Raw genomic sequence first — 21,279 nt, forward strand, 5'->3', positions numbered from 1 at the left:
AGAAAGATTTTTACTTATAAAAGATAGGTACAGAACAAAGAACAAAGAAGATCCAGTGTCACCTCAGGGGTAGTGATGGATCTTGGAATAGTATCATTTCACTGTATCTTTGTAGGAAGTCTGCAGCCTCCAAACTGCTGGCCTGCCTAGAAAGTGTTTCCACACAAAAAATTGACATGTACATTTACAGCAATAGCTCTTCGGACCATCACTTAACGCACCTTATTCCTTTTCTTTTTACATACATATTTTCCCCTTCCCTGCCTTTTCCTATTTTTAGAAAAGATTCTTTTCATTTCTACCTTGTGTTCTCCCAGGAACCTGAAGAATGGGCGATTTCCAGCAAACAGCCTATGCTACTGCACCATGGAAGCCTCAGGACTGGGATAATAGAGGAGACAAGTGCTTTGGAAAAATAGAATGGGGGAGTAGTCAAGGGTTGGGGAGTGCTTTTTAAAGGTGGGGGTAAGAAAAGGGAGCAAAAAGTATATGGTTGGAACAACTACTATGATGGAACAGAGAAGCCAAGCTGGAAAGCCAGCCACCAGCAACACCATGAACAATGCTTTTGAAGTTACATTTGTCAAGTGGCCTGGGCTTGTGGCCCATTGCCTACACCTCTGCCCAATGCCACCCAGTGGGAGGTCCCAGGCATTTACCTATGCCACATCTTCCATTTTTACTTGTTTGTTACTGAGGTGTTTGCCAAAGGTTCAGCACTACGTGCCTGACCACCTTTCAGAAAGAATGGTAGAGGGGCTTTCAAAATAAACATGCTCAAAGGAAACAACCTATATTGCATTGTATACAAATATTTTTTCAGTTGAGAAATAAGGAGTAAATATATATATATATACACATATATATATATCTTCATATATATATATATTTCTTTTCTTTCCCCCCTCTCCAACCCCCACAAGAGTGATAACCTTAGAGCTTCAATTAGGACAAGGAAATAGGTCACAAGGTTGTAAGAAATGTTGAAATTAAAACTGAAAACACTGACAAGTAGGGTAGTAATCATTAGAGACAATGTGTCTTGATGTCTGGGAAACTAGTCCAGGGACCAAAAACAAGCAGAACATCTCATGAGAAAAGTGAATTGTTTTTAAAAAGGGAGAATCCCAGAAGGATAGGGGGGAGAGAGAGAAAAAGAATGAGAAAAATAGATAAAGCAAAGCATTTCAGGCTACAATGGAGCAAGAAGTGCCACCAGCTTCCTTGGGTACGTCCCCAGTGCAGGGACCCTGTTGTAGAGTCCTCAGTGAAAGGGATAACTGGTATCTGGTCTGACCCTTCTAAGATCCCAAGTCAGTGCTGTTACCATGGTTTCCTCTGGTCACCCTTCCTCTTTGCCTCCATGACTACCCAGTTCCAGTGAAAGTAAGTACATCATGAAGACCAACTGTTCTCAACTGTGTAGCCCACCCCTGGAGGTTCATAGAACCCACTCTAGAAACTCGAATTCAGTTGGTAGGGGTGGCCTAAACATGGGCATTTTTTAACATTTTCAAAGAGATTCTGATGTGCAGCCACAGAGGAACACATATGGTATTAACTATCTGCTTGGCCTGAGTAGGGTCCCCTCAAGTTCATAGGTTGAAGCCATAACCCCGGTGTGACTGAATTTAGAGATGGAACCTCGAAGAGCCAAAGGGTGGGCCTGATCCAATAGGACCCGTGTCCTTATGAGAAAGGGAAGAGACACCATATATCTTGCTTTCTCCATGTGCACAGAAGAGATGCCATGTGAGGACACAGAGAGAAGGTGCTGTCTGCAAGTCAGAAAGAAATGCTCTCCACCAGAAACCACCTTGATGGTGCCCTCATCTCAACTTTCAGCCAAGATTGTGAGAAACAAATGCCTGCTGTTCAAGTCCCAAGGTTGTGGTAGTTGTTATGGCAGCCAGAACTGAGACACTACACAATCCAAGTTAACCTGTAACTGAGTTGGGCTCAAACTTAACACGATTCTTATGGTTACTTGTAGGAACAGCACAGTCCCTTGACTGGTCACAGGCCAAGGTCTGGAGTCAGGGTCCCACAGGGAGGGTCCCAGAAGGTCCCACCAATACCTTCTGTGTAGCCACACGCCTGTGTGAGAGCCTGGCAGTGGGTCAGCAGTGCAATCCTTGTTACGGTCACCCCAAGCACACTTCCATCCTTGCACGTCTTATACTGAAACGAGATGACAATGTGGGGACAAGTGGTACCAAGGAACAAAGCAGGAGCCACGTCTCTCAGCTCTTCCAGTTACATAAGAGGCTGCAAATACCCTGATCCTGGAGCTGTGTAACTATCAGAAATGCGGGGACTCAGTCCTGAAGCCCCAGACCCAGTGACTTACCTCGATATATGCGGTGTCATTATTTGCATCTTTAATGTGCGGGAACCAGTCTCGAGGAGGTTTGGAGAGATGCTTTGACTCTGTGACAAACCATAACAACTTTGGCCAACCTTGGAAATAAAGGACAAGTTCCTTTTAGGTGAACGTTTCCCAGAAAAGAGGTGTGTAGAATCATGTCCCCATTCATGAACATATTTCACACCACCATATGCCAGAGGGAGCCTCTGGTGTTTCCATCAAGTCAAGGACAACAGTCACAGTGCAAAAGCCACCCTCAGTCAAATCCCGCCACAGGGCAGGCTGATAACACAGGATATGGCTGTGTGTGGAAACACGTACCATGGCTGATTCAACTAGTAACTTCCTTTCCAGTGAAGAGCCCAGCTCCCAACAAGGCACTCGACACTGTCATACCTTTGAACTGAGGGATCTCCCCCGTCGGGCTCTTTGGCAGTCCTTTGTGGCAGGCGTCACTGGTCAAGGCAACAGTAACTCCACAACTGCCAAGCAGGAAGCCGATCTGCTGGCTTCCTGCATCCTGGGAGAGAGGGACAAAGAAAGAAGAGGCACAGAGAGGAGATGACAGTGAAACTCCTGGCAAAACAAGGCCTCATCCTGCATTCTGGGTTGCAACAAACCTCCCTGACCAACTGAGATCATGGCAGGGGCTGCACTCTGCAGAACAGGATCAGACCCCAGACTTCCACTTGCTAGCTATGTGGCTTTGCACGGGACAGCTAGCTCATATGGCCTCACTTTCCTCATCTGCACCATGGGGTGAAAGGAAGAGCCACCTCACAGGTCTGCTGTGAGGAATTAACCACGGGAGGCAAGTAAGGACTCAGCATGGGCCTGGGACTCAGTGGGTCCCATAAAAACTCTTAGTTGTGTGAACTATGACTGTAGGGCATAAGTACTGTGGAGAACAGAAAGGGTCCAAGAAAACATCTTCCTACTGAAAAATTACCAACTGCCTGATTTTAAACACTCAGAGCAAAGGGCTCTGCTATATTTGATCGCATCTACCTAATGAATGGAGACCTGGTCATCTTTACCCACCCTGAGTACATCTTGTCTTACGAAATAAGAACATGTGTTAGACAGGCAACCATGTGTGACACTGATTCCAGTAACACTGAGCACTGGGAGCCTCCAGATAACCAGCACCGACTTAGGAATGTGGCATCCGAGCAGCTGCTGCAGGTGGGGCAGCCACGGGAAGTGCCAGCCCTGTGAGTGCTGTTGCTCGCTGTGTCCAGCTGCCCTGTGGGAAGTCAGCTCAACTCACTTTCCTTACTCCCACCACCATCTCACGAGCTGTGACTCACACTGCGAAGGAGCTGGCATTGCTAAAACCAAAACATCTTGACTGCAGTGAACCTGCCACCTCAGTTCATTTCTGCTGGACTCTGCCTGAACCCCTGGGTCCCTGGCCCGTTGGTGGACCAGATACCTTGCTGCCTGCCACTCTGCCTGTTTGCACCTTGCTAAGAAAAACATGAGACACTGTGGTGTTTTCACCCAGGTAAAATCAACAGTATTGACATCTTAAAACTGTAGTCTTTCAAGTGAACAGTTTCTACTTTTCTTTTTGTAGCCCTGAGAGGGGACAGGTCTGGCATCCATGGACAACAGGAATGGTCCCACTTTGGGGGTGCTCACAGTACATTCTCTTCAAGCAAGTGCTTTCAAGCAGAGTTATAATCAGTCACTTCAATACGAATTTGTGTATCCCATTGCCAAACACCATGACCATGCGATGGGAAGAGAAGACAGGTTCTGAGATCAAGTTCAACAGCAGGAAGGTATTTCTTTGTGAGCATGAGTCTGCCAGACTGTCTACAACAAAAAGAGTTTGGGAGCAAGAGCACCAGCAGGTACCTGCCATGACCTGCGAAGGGCTGTTGCCCATGCTGAGGGTGCACACTCTGATCCCGGTACTCCCAGGATCTTTTCAACATCTGTTCATGATTTGATTTCTAAAATGGAGTCACAGAGATAAAAAAGACAAATTCAGCACGAAATTCAAATTTCATGCCTGTTCCTCTTTCGTCTAGAAGGAACTTATCACCATCATCATCATCATCATCATCTGGAAAACATCTATTGAGAGCTCCAGTCAAATGTCAACTTCACGGGAAAAACTCTTGACTGCTGCACCCACCCTGGGCTTGTTCTCCTGCTGTCAGGACAGTCTGTGTTTCTCCTTCATGCATCCAGACCCCCAAACAAACATATGCTTGAACCCGGAGCCTGGAGCAGAGCCCCGCACACAGAGACACTCAACACACTATGTCAAAGCTGCGTTTCTACCTGGACCCTGAGGACAAGGACGACAAGGACAGCAAGGATGCGGGACATGCCCTGCGCAGCAATCCACCTGGCACTCTCACACCCAGGCCTTGTAAACCTTCCTCCATCTGGCCTGATATGTCGTCAGCCAACTCAAGGAGGCAGTTGCTGCACCTCAGGAAGAATGTGATGGTGCTCCCTCCCAGTGTGCACACTTGCTGTTACTCGTTCTCTGCGCCTTTTCCCTGGGAGCGAGGGTGCTCTCGTCTGCAGGCGGCCACTTGGCTGGGGCTCTTCCTCTGAAGAGCCATGCTGTCAGGGATGGTCAGTTCCCTCATCACAAGGTCTCACTAATGATATTTTTTTAGCTGCCAAGAAAATCTAGACCTCCCCTGAGTTTAAACCTTCCTCTCACCATCAGTCTTTCTCCAATTGTAGAGAATTAACTAATTACATCACTTCCTAGGAAGTCTGACGTTACCACAGCCTTTCTCACAAGTAGCTCCTCAAGCATCAGACAGGCCATGCAGACATGTCACTCGACCATCACCTACCCGAGTCCCGTCTGTCTCATCAGCAAGCATCAATCACACCCATAAAAAGGATTCTCTAATAAACAAGAGGTAACTTCATGGCAAGCTTCTCTCTCGAACTCATTTTCGATTTGTGGCCCCCAAACAACTAGTTGACATTTATTCAGTTCTGTTCCTTGTCCACCCAAATTGCCGAAAACAACTGGTTAGCTCTTATGAGGTGAAAAAGACAATAATGAAAGACATGATGGAGAGATGAACGCAGATGCGGAGTCAACACAAAATGCTGTACCAGACTGATGAACTTAAGGATTATCATAGTTATAGAACCAGGTGGATCAAAGAAATTGGACACAAGACATTTTCCTTATCAAAACTAAGACAGATTTGGCATCTATATATCTATAACTATGTCTACTTGCTATTTAACTACTAGCTTTTTATTTATAATGGAAATTTTTTAACTCACACAAGGATATAGAGAAAAGGAGAAAGAAATCTCACAAACCTACTCATCCAGCTTCAACAACTATCAATGTTGGGCAAAACTGATCTCACCCCAAATACTACACACGCATATGCAGACTGGGGTATTTTAAAATGGATCTCACACGTGGACGTATCCTTTCATGCACATACACTATGGCTGTGATGGTCGCCCCTGGGCAGCCCGTGTCCCTCCCCACAATGTCTGATTCCCACGGTCTCCTCACAGCCTCTGATTTCCTGAGAGAGAGCGTCCATGACTGACCATAGGAAGGTGTAAAAATGTGACAAGATGTTGATGTTACCCCTTCCAGAGATATTTCATTTTGACATGACATCTGAAAAACTTTGCTAAAGCAAAAAAATGGCTGGCGTGTTAGAATTCTAAGGAGAGGGAGTACTGCCAGGTCCAGACATGGGTGGCTGACCCCTGGACCCACAGGGCCCACCTTGTCTCTGGTCCTACGCTACTTAGAATATGAGCATTTGACCCCATCCCAAAGGCCTTGCTATTCTCCTGTCAGACGCAGATGCCCCTGGCAGAGCCTGTTTTTGGAAGGAGAAATACTAGCTCAGCCTAATTTCACCAGCTGACAGATATGCTCTGCTGACAGCTGGCCTTCATAGACCAACTCAGCCACCTCAGGAGGGTGCTGGTGACAGGCGTTTCCAGATCTCCTGTGACCACTCAAGGCCTGACCTGGCACAGATGTGTGGACACTCCTTTCATTCCTTCTTGTGTCAGACATCGCAAGAACGCTGACTTTTTCACTATACTACCTTCAAGGGAAAAATGAGCTTCTCCTCTCAGCCACATAATTAGAACAGAGAATAAATAAATGTACAAGGGACTAAAGTGTTCAGTCAGGTTTGTTAAGCAACATTCAGGATTCAGAAAATTTGGTTCCCATTAGACCCATTTTTTTTAAAAATCATCACTAGAGGATGTTTATTGATTTTAGAAAGAGGAAGGGAGAAACAGAAACATTGATGTGAGAGAAAAACATCGATTGGCTGCCTCTTTTACATGCCCCAACCAGGGATCAAACCTGCAACTTAGGTATGCGCCCTGATCGGGATTGAACCTGCAGCCTTTTTGGCATACGAGACAATGTTCCAACCAACTGAACCACCCGGCCAGAGCTAGGCCCATTATTTTAACACAACTCCAGTGGGAACAGAACTGGTGGACAGAGGAAATATTCACACATCGTCACCTACGCTCATGTGCACTCCTCCCCTTTCTCAACTGTACCCGAGCCAATGGTTCTTTTACTTAAAATTAAGAGACAGTTCTCTAAGACACAGATGTCATGTTCTGAAGTCAGAGAATCTCAGTGACTAAGGGGAACCACCCCATGGCTGTCAACTCTGTCTTCTTGGACAAAGCTGACCACTTGTCTGTGGTGGCCATCAGTGTCAATCCTGTAGGGCCTCCTCCCCTTGTCTTTCTTCCTACAATTACTGTAGCCCTGGGCTACAGAGAGCAAGTAATTCGCATGGATGGAGAAACCTACACCAATAGGTAGAATAGGACGACATTCCTTCTTATACTGTACTACACTATCATTATAAGAGCAAGATTAGCTACTTATCCTAATTATAGAATAAGATCTGAGGTGAACCCGGGACTTGATAATGTCCAAATACCTGAATGAAAGCAACAACCACTAACCCCCAAGTAAAAAGTCTATCATTTACCCAGACTTCTAGTGTAATGATGCTGAGGAACAAGACACTCAAGCACTTGCTTTATTGACAGATTACTTGGCTCCACGGTGTTACGATGCATAGAAGTTCTGCCTCTGAGATACTGCTCCTGCTGAACCATGCAGCTGAGCTGAGTGTGTGGTTACTCTCCCCTTTCTGAGATACCTGCTGAAAACCCGACAGCCTCAGAAACAAGCAAAACCTCTCTGTGCCTCTTGATTCACATCCTGAGATGAAAAACCATTTTCAAAACAGCCACCTTCACATTCCAACCTCACGAGAGAATGTTCCAGTGCAGTCACGTCTATCATTCCTAACAGGCTTTAATGAAACAATGTGTTATTTACCTTTCTCGTGAGTGGTACTTCTATGGGCACAGGAACGACCTCGGCCAGCAGGCAGCCGTAGAAGGCCACCATGGATGCAGCAGGGTCGTTGTTGGGGAACACCAGAGCTACCTGGATGGACACAGGGGGTGAATTTACTGTTAACAAAGCTTTCAAAATACCATGAAAGAATGCAGCCTGCTACAGATAGTGGGGTTCACACTCCCAGTAAGAAAGAACGCCAGAACAAAAATTAGATGCCCTACTTAAAAATGCATTTTAGGAAGACATGTTTTACTAGGTATCATATGTGAAAGGCAAACATATTAGCAACTCATCTACAATACTGTGCCAGAATACAACTGACCTTACTTTTGGCATCTTATCTTCCATACTGACATATTTTATAAGAAGCTACAATGCATACACTGTTATGGTTTCCCCTAGACTTTATAAAAATATCCTGTAGTCTTCACAACTGTGATGGAATGCTGTGTGCTTCCTCACCAGGGTCTACACTGGAGGCTGAGCCCACAGAGGACTCTATTCAGATCCAGTCAGGTTTAGTGTTGGGGTCTCAGGCAGTTTTAGCCCCTCTAAGCCTTAGTTTTCTCAACTGCAAAGCAAGAACACTAGAACCTACATCTTAGCTTTGTGGTAAAGTTATAAAAGCCAGGTTAATTTAAATTACCACCCAAATAACCAGATAATGGATAGTATGACTTTGAAATATATTTTCTTATAGTCCTTAGGCTATCTCAGTGATGACCAGTTTTCCACGAGATGGCTAGTAAGTATCCTTCCTCAGACAAACTGCTTTGTATTTCCCTTACCTACGAATCTGTTAGTGTTTTGACAGTGCCCCTAAAGTCTGGGTGAATTTTAAATATATATGATAGTATTAACTCTTAAATTTTGTGTAAAGACTTCTTAAGTTTATTTTTATTGGTGCATTTAATGTTTTATGTAAATTTGCCAAACTTTTTCTTTATCACCTACTATTTTAAAAATCTTTCATCTGATTTAAATTCATCTTGAGCTCATTCTAGTGTCTGCAGTGTGGGTAATTGAACATAGCCCTAACTTGCCCTCCAGTCACCCCAATGTTCCTTCTAGAGTAGCCCATACTAGTCTCTCGCTTTAGAAAGGCTGCTTTAGGATATGAAGTTCTAACAAAGTCCTGTTTCTGGACTGTTCACTATGCTCTCCCAGAATCTGCTTTATTTCAAACATGATTTTTCCTCACGTGCTGCTGTAGCACTAGCTATACTCTTTCTTTAAAGTTTGGTGTATTTACAAAGCATAAAACCCATGGTTTAGCACATGATGATTTTTGCACTAGCACATTCCAGAATTTAAATAATTTTTTCTTTAAAATATATCCCGACTAGACATAAATAGTTTTGTCACAAACAGCTGAACAAAACACTCTACTTCAATATCTAAAGAAACAGGGTTGCGTAAGAGGATTCAGATGTAGCTGGGGACAGAGCTGGCTATATCTTAAATTTGGCCATGTTGGCAATTTAGTAACACAGGATGGCTGATGGAAACAAAATTAAGTTTGGGAATATTTCATTTCTCTATGAAATTTCTGAAGTTTACTAAAATCATCTAAATGAGACACAAACAAAACTGAAAGGCCAATAAACCATTCTGGACTACTGATGAATTTTATTTGAGAAACCCTATGAAATAATAAATTAAATACTAATTCTTATTTTGTGTCAATAGCACCCAGAAAGATGGCAGGCTACCAGCCATAGGACTTCCAAGAAGGAATAAAAGGGCTTATCTGTATGTCTATGCATTTGAACCACAACCAATTATTTTTTAAACTGAGGTGTATATTAGCCTTGGGTGTTCTGCTTTCAACTGGTGGGCTGAGAGTTGACATAATCTGTCTTTACATCTGGACCTGACAACAATATTCAATTAAATGTTTTCCATTCTTTCGGGGCACCACTGTCATATGGCTTCTTTCCCTAAAGTAGACCAAAATGTTTTAGGAAGATATTCAAACAATAAAAAAAGCAGAAGATGTCAAAGTTCCCTCTGAAACTGATGGTCTCACCCATTCATAAGAGAGCACTTAAATACTGACTTGTTCTACCTAAAATATATCTGTTCTGCAGGTGGGCATCATCCTCATGAGCAGAAAAGAGAGAGAAAAAAAAGTGACATCTCAGAGCCAGACTGTGTATCAAGCCTGTTTCCAAGATTGGAGTTTGGCTGACATGCTAGCTCTGCTCAGAAGAAGATCAACTTGACCCAGGATTTAAAATCCTCCTGCTTTATTTATCACTGAAACTTATGCTGATAATGCCATATTATATAACCTTGCAGAGTTGTGTTAATTAAGATGAAATGCTACACTAAGGTAAAATGAATAAGTGCAAAATACAAAACCGTACATTATTATAAGCCCTCAACCAGATAAAAATAATGGATAGAAAAGGGTCAAATACCTAAAAGCTCTTTTAGAATCAAAAATTGTGTTTTTTTTCCAATTTGTTTTAAGGAAGGGTAAGTCTGTATTTTCATTAAGTTTTCCTTTAATGTCTGATGAATCAAAAGTCCTGTAAGATGATTCCACAGAGATGCCAATGATTTTATAAACCCACGTGGTTTCCCCTTCATTTGGTTCTCTATGTAGTCCTTTGAGATTTCATTGCACCTAATTATCCACAGAGCAGAATAGACATCAGCAAATCAAGAGATGGAAGCCCATCCTAGTGTTTGCTGAGGCTTACTCTTGTTGATTGCCCTGGCTGGTTTAGCTCAGTGGATTGAGCGTCGGCCTGCGAGCTAAGTGTCGCTGGTTCGATCTTCCAGTCAGGGCACATCAGAGAAGGAAAACTCTGACTCCAAAAAACCTCCGCTGCCTTGCGGCATACCTCTTCAGGGGAAAGGCTAAGGGAGTAAACCCCGACAGAAAATCCGGAGCCGGAGTCCCTAAGGCGGTTTGACGTTGTAGTCAACACCGGCAACTCCTGCGGCGCACCTGAAGCCAAGCTGTATTGACTCCGTCTTTCCCTTGGATCCTTCAGCTGCAAAGAGAGGGGGGGTCTGCTGCATGGGCAACAGCAGACCCTCCATATCACCCTGCCCAGGCTCTGTAGCTTCAGCTTCACTGGAGAGGACACTCCAGCGTCATCGCAAGATGTCGATTCAACACGGGAGGAGGCAGATACCGTGTCACTCCCGAGTCGGACTGCACAGCCATTCTTGGCGGTGCAGATAGACTCTTAAGGAGCTACACCATCGTCTCTCGAGACGGACGGCTGCCGACGACTCTTGTTGATTCCATTTTCTTCCCACACCCAGTCCGGCTGGGTGAGTGCCTGGCTTGCCTTCTTCAGCACACCACATTCTGACCCCACCTCCGGCTCCCTCACACGCTCTTTCCTAGAATCTCACCAAGAGCTCACGGCCTTACTTTTTCACCCCAAGAAAACTTCTCTGATCCCAGATGTTCCCCAAATGGAAGAGATCAATCACTCTTTCCTAAAAAGTTCAGCCGTATCAGTAACCATCTCTTTTGGGGACCTTGTATCCCTTTCCAATGTACAGAAAAACTCATTATTAATGAGTCTGTTTTTTAAAAAATACTGCAAACTCCCTTAAGGCAGGCTTCACATGTGATGCGTCTTGTATGTTCCACAGCTCCTCCTACAATATCTTGAAACCTATTCAGTTTAGGCATTTCAATGCCCTTTTCAATGCCCAAGAATGTACTCCCCACACTGCACTAGCACAGTCATCTACATGAAAAGTGTCTATAATTTTTATGGTAAGGACTGATCATTCATTATTCTTGGAAAAGTTAAATTTCATTCAAAAACGATTTTCAAAGAATTCTGTTTATAGTGACAGAAGGTTATTATCAATTGAATACTACACTCATGTATGCTTTTTAATAAGTATACACACGTGCCAATACTAGCCACATAAATAAAATTATTTTAATTCAAGTAGGTTTTTATTTAAGAATGAAAAGCTTGTTTAATAAGGAAACTACATATTAAGTGCACAAACAGAAAGAAATGTAATGGGGTACCTAAAACTAAGTACTTACTATATTTAACATTAAGTAATCATGTCATCTTAGAATTTAGGGTGTTGCTAGGGAAACAGATGGAGTAAGAATCCTTAAAAAGTGGTCCAAATATTTAAATTTTTTCTTGATACTTTAAAAAAAACACAGAAGCATTTAGCTACCTTATTAATCCTAAAGGTATTTCTTCACAGAAAAAAATTTTCAAAAGAACTGAAGTAATATATGTCCCCTCTACCTTCTCTTCTCAATTTACTTAAGTTAAAATTGTAAGGCCTGCATCAGACAAAAGGTCATTCTGTCTAGTGTTTATTGAGCTTGCTGTTATCAGAGTACCTTCTCACTCATGAGCAAACTATAGAAGAAGCTACCTGGTCACTGGCACAAACTTAAAAAAAAAAAGCTTAAAAACATTTTTAAAACTAATATATTTGCAGGGGGGAGGGGGCTCTGTAACAATTCCTCCCTCTCAGACTTAAGACTCTTTATAATCTTATAAAGGACAATGGGCAAAGTTCTCGTGCTCCTCTAACTGCTTCAAAAGCTTAATAACATTTTGCCTTTAAGTTCTGAGTTGGCCTAAACGAATGAGAATTAACTGATACAGGCTGTTTACAGAGCAGAAAGTACTATATAAAGTCAATCTAAGGTGCTATCCTTAAAGGTGCTCTTTCTATAAAGGAATCTGCCTCAGCTAGATAAAATAAATCACATAACGGTTTCCCTTTCAATTACTCAAGGTGGTTTTCTCCACCTGGCTTCATGTATGAGTGTTTGGCAAATGGTATTAGGCTATCTGGAGGTTATGAACAAGAGCTAATTAAAGCAAAACCTAATTAAGGGAAGCTGGTCACACAACGATTTAGCAGGTCAGTGGTGATTTGATTCCGTAGCTAGGGAACTTCTTCTAGACCCTGGAGCACCCTGTTATGAGCTCTTCCTGGATGCCCGTTTCTGCAGCAGCTTTTCTTTCCTACCTGCAGGTGAGCTCTTCTTGGACCCCCACTCCTGTCTGTCTGCACATGAGGTCTTTGTGGACCACCACTTTTCCTGCTCCAGCTGCTGCTTCCAAATTTTTACCCAGCTTTGGGGGGGGTCTTTTCCTCCTGGTACTGCTGGGACCGCTGGAGGGACTCTGTGTAAGTCCAGGCTGTTTGCAGGCGGCACAACTCAGACACAGGCCTCTCTGCTGCCACCTCCAAGGCCTGGACCTGCCTTCTCAGCTCCTTTTCTTCTCTCTCCCCCTGCAAGCTCACGGTGGGCTCCTTCAGTTGCCTCTCCAGTAATGCTTTCTCCTGGAGGTACCGGGCCCGGGCCTTTGCAGCTGTGAGCTCTGGCCTTCTTTAGCTCCTCCTGTAATGTCTGCAGCTCTCTATACTGTTTCTCCAGTGAAATGTTGCTCACTGTCTCCACTTGCTGCTTGAAATTGGAGACCAGCGTTTCCTTCTCCAAGAGCTATGTTTTTTGAAGCTCTGAAGTTTGTTTTGCGTATTTGGAGGCTGATTCTTGTCTCGCAGGTAGAATCTCACTACTTTCTTGTGGATAGTTGTTCCACTGATTTTCGATTTCCCTTCTGTACTTCTTAGCTTTGTTGGTCAAGTTTCCTAGGATGACTTTAGTGTTAGCCTGGACAGGCAACTTTCATTAGGTAGCAGCCCAGCTTCCTTTATTACCACTTGTCTGATTTAACTTTCTCTTATTTGGTGGTCCAGCTTCATCACTTCCATTTTCTTTGCTGCCTTCATTGGCTTTTCTTGCTTTAAAGCATGTTTTAGTGGAGGAAAATACGATGTAGGGGGACTAGCAAGGTCCTCCCTTTGGGGAAATATTCCTGGTTCCTGGGGTCTGAGCCTAGCACTAGTGTCCATCGTCCAGAACCCTTGTGGGTCCCAGCTCACCTGGATACTGGCTAGGTTGGGTTTGAGTAGCACTGTGGTCCTGGTCATTACTTCTGTCTTGAGTGGCACCATGGTCCTAGTGGGCATGCCAGACCTCAGCAGCACCATGGGCCTGGTGGGCGCTCTGGACCTCAACGGCACCATAGTCCTGATGGGTGCTTCAGTCCTCAGCGGCACCGCTGTAGTGGGTGTTCTGGACCTCAGCGGCACCACAGTCCTGGACGGCGCAGCACTGGCACTCAGGACCCCAGGGGCTTTGGTTTCCTCTTCGTTGGTGACAATTTTTTTCCTGCTGCCAGAGCCAGGGTCCAGCTTTGGTGATCTCACCTTTTTAGGCTGTTTTAGGAATTGGGGCTTTGGCTTCCCCAGGTTCGGTTCCACTGTGCTGAGCTTCCTCTCTTTTGGCCACCAGGCGTTCTGCTCCCGGTAGTGTTAGATCTTCATCACTGTCTCTGGTGGGTTCCCATGCCAGCTGAGCACTGGAGGATGCTTCCAAATCCCTGCACTCTTTCCTCTCCAACTGATTAGAGCCAGTTAAAGCCTGTTTTACTCTCTTGCAGCTCACAATGTGGAATGTGGAACATAGGCATCTCTCTAGCCAAGTTTCCATGGTGAGAGGGTGAAGGGGTGGAGCCAGCTAAGCTTATAAGAGGGGCTTCAACCCCACTGTGTCTGTTGGTGTTGGAAACCTTTAGAAAAAGTGAAGTTTCCCTGATGGGCTTAGACCAGTCACCCACTGAACACAGGTAGCATTTCGAGTAATCTTCAGCGTCTTCAGCCTCCCTGGCTGCATTTCTTTCTAAGGTTAAACGCTTCCAGGCCCAGTGGCGGACACTGTCGCCACACTTGCTCAAGCGCTCTGACCAAGCTCCCGCCTCCCACATGGTCATGCAGTCCTGGCCCTAACAGCACTGGCTATAGGCGGGCTAAGGCCCAGCACAGACCCTCTCTGGGACCCTAATCTTGGTTCCATTGCTCAGTCGTTGCATACATACCACCAGTTTGCTCTATACCCCTCTTCCACGAGTTCATAAACTTGGGATTCTTTCGTCATCATCCATCTAGTCTGGCATGGCTACTCACTGCACTTGCGAATCTGTGGCTCTGGCCTGGTTAAGTATTATACTTGCATTTCCTGTTGTCCACAAAGCTGAGTTTTGTTCACGGCTTTTGTGCAAGACACTGTTGTGTTCCTTTCTCCTGTGCGCTCCCCTCAGCTCATGGACAGGTTGCCTGTAGCCCTGTATGCCAGGGTCAGGACAGGTGCAGACCAGCCCTCTGCCACCGCCCGCCACCTCACTGCACTCTGCAGGTGCCCCAGCCCAACCACTGGCTCCACTCCAAGATCTCGAACTCTTTTCTAGGCTCTAGCCCCAACCCCATCCCACTGGGCAGTCAAGTCCCCATCTGCCACCTTGGCCACGTCACCACCACAAAAATAATGTTTAAAGAATAATTTTAAAAAGTAGTTCCCCCTTACACAACTCAAACCAGTCACTGACAACAAAAATTTCCTTTACTTATTTTACTCTATCAAACTATACCCCTGTATTCCTATGAGGAAGATCCAAAAAAAAACCCCCCAAAACAGAATTTATTTATAAAAATTGTGTATTTATTCTTACGTGTTTATTTTTTTTAATGTGTTTTATTGATTATAATGTTACATTTGTCCCAATTTCCCTTCCCTCTTCTCCCCTCCACCCGGTGGCCCCCCTCCCTCCAGTTGTCCCCCCCTTTTAGACCATGTCCATTAGTTGTGCATATAGTTCTTCTCAACCTCTCTCTGTCTATTCCATTCCCTCCTACCATGATCGTTAATTCCTATATCATCTCCCTCCCTCTCCCCCTTCCCCCTCCCTGCTGACCTCCCCCCAATATGTTCCCCATACCTATAGTTCTTTTTCCACTCTCGTTGCCTGTTTAGTTTGCCTTTGTTTCAATTCCCTAGCTTCTGTTGTTGTTTCTTGTGATGCAGGTTTCATTTTAGTGTTCATAGTTTTGATCCTCCTTTTTTTAAACCAGTCCCTTTAACATCTCATATAACAGTGGTTTGGATCTAATGAACTCTTTCAGTTTTGTTTTGTCCTGGAAACACTTTCTCTGCCCTTCTATTCTGAATGACAATTTCGCTGGATAGAGTATTCGTGGCTGTAGATTTTGGATTTTCATTACTTTGAATATTTCTTGCCAGTCCCTTCTTGCCTGTAGGGTCTCCCTTGAGAAGTCAGCTGATAGTCTAATTGGGACCCCTTTGTACATAATTCTTTTCTTCTCTCTTGCTGCTTTTAAGATTCTCTCTTTATCTTTAACTTTTGACATTTTGATTATAATGTGTCTTGGAGTGGTTCTCCCTGGGTCCAGTTGTTTTGGAACTCTCTGTGCTTCCTGGACCTGTAAGTCTATTTCCTTCCCCAAGTTTGGGAAGTTCTGCTTTATTATATTTTCACTTAATTTTTCAATTTCTAGTTCTTCTTCTTCGCCCTCTGGCAAACCAATGATTCTTATGTTGGGCCTTTTATAGCTGTCCCAGAGGTTTCTGATCCTCTCATCATTTTCCTTGCTTCCCGTTTTTTCTCTCTGCACTGGTTGACTGTTTGTTTCTTCTCTGTGTTCTGGTTTGTTGATTTGAACTCTGGATTTTATTTCCTCACCATCTGTCTCGTATGTGGTTTTGTTCCTTTCAGTATGAGTGTTTTTCGATTCTTTCTCATCTTTTTCCAGATCTTTTGTTAATTCTGTAAGCCACCTGATAACAATGGCCCTGAACTGAGCCTCTGACAGGTTTCTTATTTGTTCATCTGTCAGGTTCTTCATCTGTTGCCTGGTGAGCTGCGCCACCGGGATTTCTATAGTTGTCTGCCTCATTTTGACAGATGCGTTTTGTTTTCTTGGGCCGGCTATAGGGGGCAGTGCCTGTGTACTCGTCACAACCCAGTGACCGGCGGCGATCCGCAACCTTTCTCGCCGCGCTGTGGTGCTTTGTGTGGGGGCGGGGGTCCAAGATGGATTCACACAGTTATTTCACTAGGAGACCGGGATCCGTCCTCCCGCCCTCTGGGCCTCACTGTTCAAGGCGATGTGGTGGCTGCTTTCCCCAGCGTTGGGGTTGCAAGCTGCCGGGGTTCGACTGTAGCCGGGACTGTTCTCCCTGCCGCTGGGATTGTTCTCCCCGCCGCTGTCCCTGGTGCGACCGCAAACAGCACCACCCACTTTCGCTCTTCCTACCTGGCCAAAGGGCGCCGCTCGTTTATAACTTCATACGTTGGGCTTCTGTGTAGTTTTATTTTCTGGAATTTCTAGTTATCTTTTGTTTTGAAGTAGTTGTATTCCTCTCTAGTTGTAGAGGGAGACCGAGCGTGTCTGTCTAAGCCTCCATCTTGGCCGGAAGTCGCTATTCTTACGTGTTTAAACTTCAGTCGCCTTCAAAGTACTCTCCGTTTGATGCATTTTTTCCACTGCTCAAAAGAGGTTTTTGAACGCATTGATTTTGATGCCTGTTAATGCTTCTGCTGTTTTTTGTTTCAACTTTTTGCATCGGCAAAACATTTCCCTTTGTGGACTTTTTACATCCAGGGAAATAAAAAAATAAGTTGCTCAGGGTGACACTGGGTGAATAGGGAAGGGTCAAACACGGGGGTCATGCTTTTTTTGGTCCAAAACTGCTGAACACTCAGCGCAGTGTGGGCAGGTGTGCTCGTAAGTCACCCATCATGAAATGGGCAAATGCATTGAGCATTAAAAAAAACCACTGAAGCTGAACACCACCGCCCACAACAATGCCAGCTGGTACACTGATACAGACAGGTTCCTAGAACATTCACCTTGCGGGGGAACCCTGTACTACAAGCAGCCTGCCCTCCAGAAGATGATTCTAGGTTTTTTGGGTACCCCATTGTATAAACATCTTAGCTCAGCAGATATGGTTTATTTTGTAATTATAAGGGAACTTCAAGAATCTGCAGGCAATACTATAGAAATTTTTTTAAAAAATACTCTACTAAATTATTAATCAAATTATACATAAACGAGTTATATTACAATTATTTTATTGTGGTAAAATATATATAACAAAGTTCATCTCAACTATTTTCAAGTGTACAATTCAGCAGATTTATAATAAATCCATTACATTGTTGTGCAACCATCACCACCATCCATCTCAAGAACTTTTTCATCTTCTCTGTTTTCATTAAGCACTAACTCCTCATGCTCTTCTCTCAGCCCCTGGTAACCATCATTCTTCTGTCTCTATGAATTGAACTACTCTAAATACCTCATACATGTGCAACCATATAATATCTGCTTTTTTGTGACTGACTTATTCCACTTAATATAATGTCCTCAGGTCTATCCATGTTGTAGCATGTGTCCAAATTTCCTTCCTTTTTAAGGCTGAATAATAAGATTGTATAAATATTATCCATCTACGGACACTTGGGTTGCTTTCACCTTTTGGTTTTTATGAATAATGCTGCTATAAACATTGGTGTAGAAATATTTATTTAAGTCCCTCCTTTTAATTCTTTTGAAATTGAAGTAGCACTGTTAGATCACATGGTAATTCTGTATTTAATTTTTAAGAAACCACCGCCTTGCTTTCCACAGCAGCTACACAACTGTATATTCCTTCTGAATGCATGAGTGTTTCAATTTCTTCATTCTTGCCAACAATTATTTCTATTTAAAAAAAATTAATTAATTAATTAATTAATTAATTAATTAATTTTTGGAGAGAGGGGAAAGGAGAAAGAGAGGGAGAGGAACATCACTGTGTGGTTGCCTCTCACTCGCACCCCCAATTGGGGACCTGACATGCAACCTGGTTATGTGCCCTGACTGGGAATCGAACCAGTGACACTTGGCTCGCAGGCCAATGCTCAATCCACTGAGCCACAGCAGCCAGGGCTATTTTCTATTTTTGATAGTAGCGATTCTAATGGGTATGAGGTAGTCTCTCACTGTGGTTTTGATGCACATTTCCCCAATAATTAGTGATGTAGAGCATATTTTCATGTGCTTATTGGCCATTTTAAAATCTTCTCTAGAGGAGTGTGTCTATTCAAGTCCTCTGCCCATTTTTAAACTTTTTTTTTTTTTTTTTTGGTTGTTACTGTTCCTGAGTTGTGGGAGTTCTTTATATATTCTGGATACTAATCACCTATCAGGTATATGACTTGCATTTTTCTCCCATTTTTTTAATGTTGCTTTTTCACTCGATAGTGTTCAATTTATCAAATTTTTTTGTTTGTTTCCTGAGCTTTTAATGCCATATCCAAGAAATTACTGCCAAATCCAATGTCATGAAGCTTTCCCTTATGTTTTATTCTAAGAGTTTTATAGTTTTAGCTCTTATATTTTGGTCTTTTATATATTTTGAATTAATTTTTTATATATGTTGTAAGGGTTCAACTTTGTCCTTTTGCCTGTGAATACTCGGTTTTCCCAGCACCACTTGTTGAATAAACTATATTTTCCCCATTTAATATCTTAGCATACTTAATGAAAATCATTTGACCATATACGAGTATGTGAGGATTTATTTCTGGGCTATTTCATTGATTTGTGTCTGTCTTTATGTCAGTACCACACTATTTTGATTACTGTACCTTTGTAGTAAGTTTTATAATCAGTAAGTGTGAGACCTCCAACTGACAAGCTAAAGACCAAAACTGTTTAATAAAAGATTATAATCATAGTCCACCACAGAATCCTGGGGTAGCAGCGATCTTTGAAAAAAAATTCCCTGGAATGGTCTTATGTCTTTATACTATCTCTTAAGTAAATCATAGCTTGCTTTCTTGTTGGGTTATGGTGCTCCACAATGATATTTTTATAAAATTCACTTGGAATCCTCTGGGTGCAGATAGGATAACCCAGTCCTGTGGCATCTAAGGTACATAGTGGCATATGGGAAAAAAAAGTCAAGAAAACTGGGTTCTATACTGAGCCCCACATCTAAACTGGGGTGTAAAACTTGGACAAGATTATCACCTGCTGTGAGTTAACACTGAAATGGAAATCCTAATATCTGTCCTCTGTAAATTATCAGATTGTATGAGAATAAAAATTTGCTTTTCAGTGAAAGACAGTAGCCTCTATTAATAAATTTAATACTGGCAAAGGAATGGTACCAGCAGTTTGCTGTTAAGACTGTTGATCTAACTGACTAATGTAAAAAAAGTTTTAAATGTATTGTCCTGCCTACTCAGGTAGACAATACAATATTTTTCAAACTAGGAGACAATATGACACAGGCTTTGGAGTCAGACAGAAATGGATATGAGTGCTGGCCAACACCACTTACTAGTTTTGTGCCTACATCTAATTTTGATACTTATCCTCTCAAGTCCGAGTGTCATCATGGATAAAGTGTGACAGGTACTCTAGTCAATTCCACTGAGTTTCTGTGAAGATTGAACTGCTTATTATGTATTGCTCCTGGTTCATAGTAAATGTTAAGAAAGTCTTTTTAGCAGTGCTAGTTTGAGGACTCTGGAACTTTAAATAAAACAGTAGGCGTCTTTTCCACATAAGACAATGTGTTTTGCAGATGTAATAAACTGCACTTACCCTATCTCCAGGTCGCACCATCGGTTCTTGCTTTGTACCTAATTTATGCAGAATGTTGTAAGCAACCTTCATACTTCTTGTCCACAGTTTGCCTATCAACACAAATTATAAAGACACAAGTAATTGGACACATGTCTCTTCAGCTATGTATATATGTGCACATTAAACTATACAGAAGGTATTATTTTTTCATTTTAAGACTTCAAGTAAGTTATTCTGAGTCCCTGGAATCAAGATGGGAAATTAAAGCCAGCAAGTCTGACTCACTAAAGTTGAGAAACCTGAACACTGGAATATGTGCTAGTATAAATACTCTTAAGAGTTCAAAGTGCCAACAGCAAAGCCATCGAGAATTTTAATTATCACAAAAGTTGTGGGGGAAGACTTCTAGGGAGTAAAGCAGGGCAGAAACCATGGCAATAGTGTGATACTGCTAATTTATGTTGTGCAAAATGACACACATTTCCTCTGTTAATGGGCCCTGACTCGTGTGACTGTAATGAATGTAAAGGGTACTGGCTTTAAAGAGCCTCACCTCTATCCTTGCCCAGTCCTATGCTTCTCAAGTTCAAATTTTTCTAACCTGTTTTAGGAAAGGAATCATTGAACTTAAAAGCTAATGATAAATATTATAAATTATTTTAAACTTTAAAACTCTACAAAATATGAGCACAAAACAGGATTTAAAACAACTTCTAAAAGAATGACCAGCTTTGAAGAACTTGCAAATTTCAAATCCCTTTACTCCAGTGTCGGACTTCTCAGCATCATCCAGGTGACAATAAATAGTGTGAGATGTAATAAATATGACTTTAAAATCTAACATGAGCTCTTGGACACATAAAGGTCTTTTACAACCTCAGCATCTATGAGCTTTCAGAAGGAATCAAAGTGTTAGAAGTTCTGTTAATTCAATAATACTATTAAAAAGTTAAGGGCAGTTTCAACTGTTTTCTGTAAGTGCAACTGCTATTTTAATCTGTTTCCTGTTTTATATGTAAAAGCTAAATTTAAACTTTTTTGTTTACTGTACTTTGAAATAAGAAATTTAAAT

At 42.8% G+C, this 21,279-nt stretch overlaps 1 protein-coding gene and 1 pseudogene across 4 annotated transcripts in view; both read right to left on the minus strand.

Moving 5' to 3' along the window:
- The window catches only part of DIP2C (DIP2 acetate--CoA ligase C (putative)), a 367,711-nt gene that overhangs the window by 98,356 nt on the left and 248,076 nt on the right, over positions 1 to 21,279 (minus strand). For all 4 annotated transcript variants that reach the window (XM_090266439.1, XM_090266438.1, XM_090266437.1 and 1 more), the window contains 5 exons: positions 20,226 to 20,317; positions 7,719 to 7,829; positions 2,765 to 2,888; positions 2,351 to 2,460; positions 2,079 to 2,181 (listed from right to left, as the gene is read on the minus strand). In XM_090266439.1, coding sequence (XP_090122565.1) covers positions 2,079 to 2,181; positions 2,351 to 2,460; positions 2,765 to 2,888; positions 7,719 to 7,829; positions 20,226 to 20,317 — 540 coding nt within the window. The remainder of the gene's footprint in view (positions 1 to 2,078; positions 2,182 to 2,350; positions 2,461 to 2,764; positions 2,889 to 7,718; positions 7,830 to 20,225; positions 20,318 to 21,279) is intronic.
- LOC150019475 (uncharacterized) lies at positions 12,682 to 14,536 on the minus strand (annotated as a pseudogene).

The sequence above is a fragment of the Furipterus horrens genome, unplaced genomic scaffold (assembly GCF_987537825.1).
Source record: "Furipterus horrens unplaced genomic scaffold, mFurHor1.1.pri manual_scaffold_2, whole genome shotgun sequence".
In the NCBI taxonomy this organism is placed as follows: Eukaryota; Metazoa; Chordata; class Mammalia; order Chiroptera; family Furipteridae; genus Furipterus; species Furipterus horrens.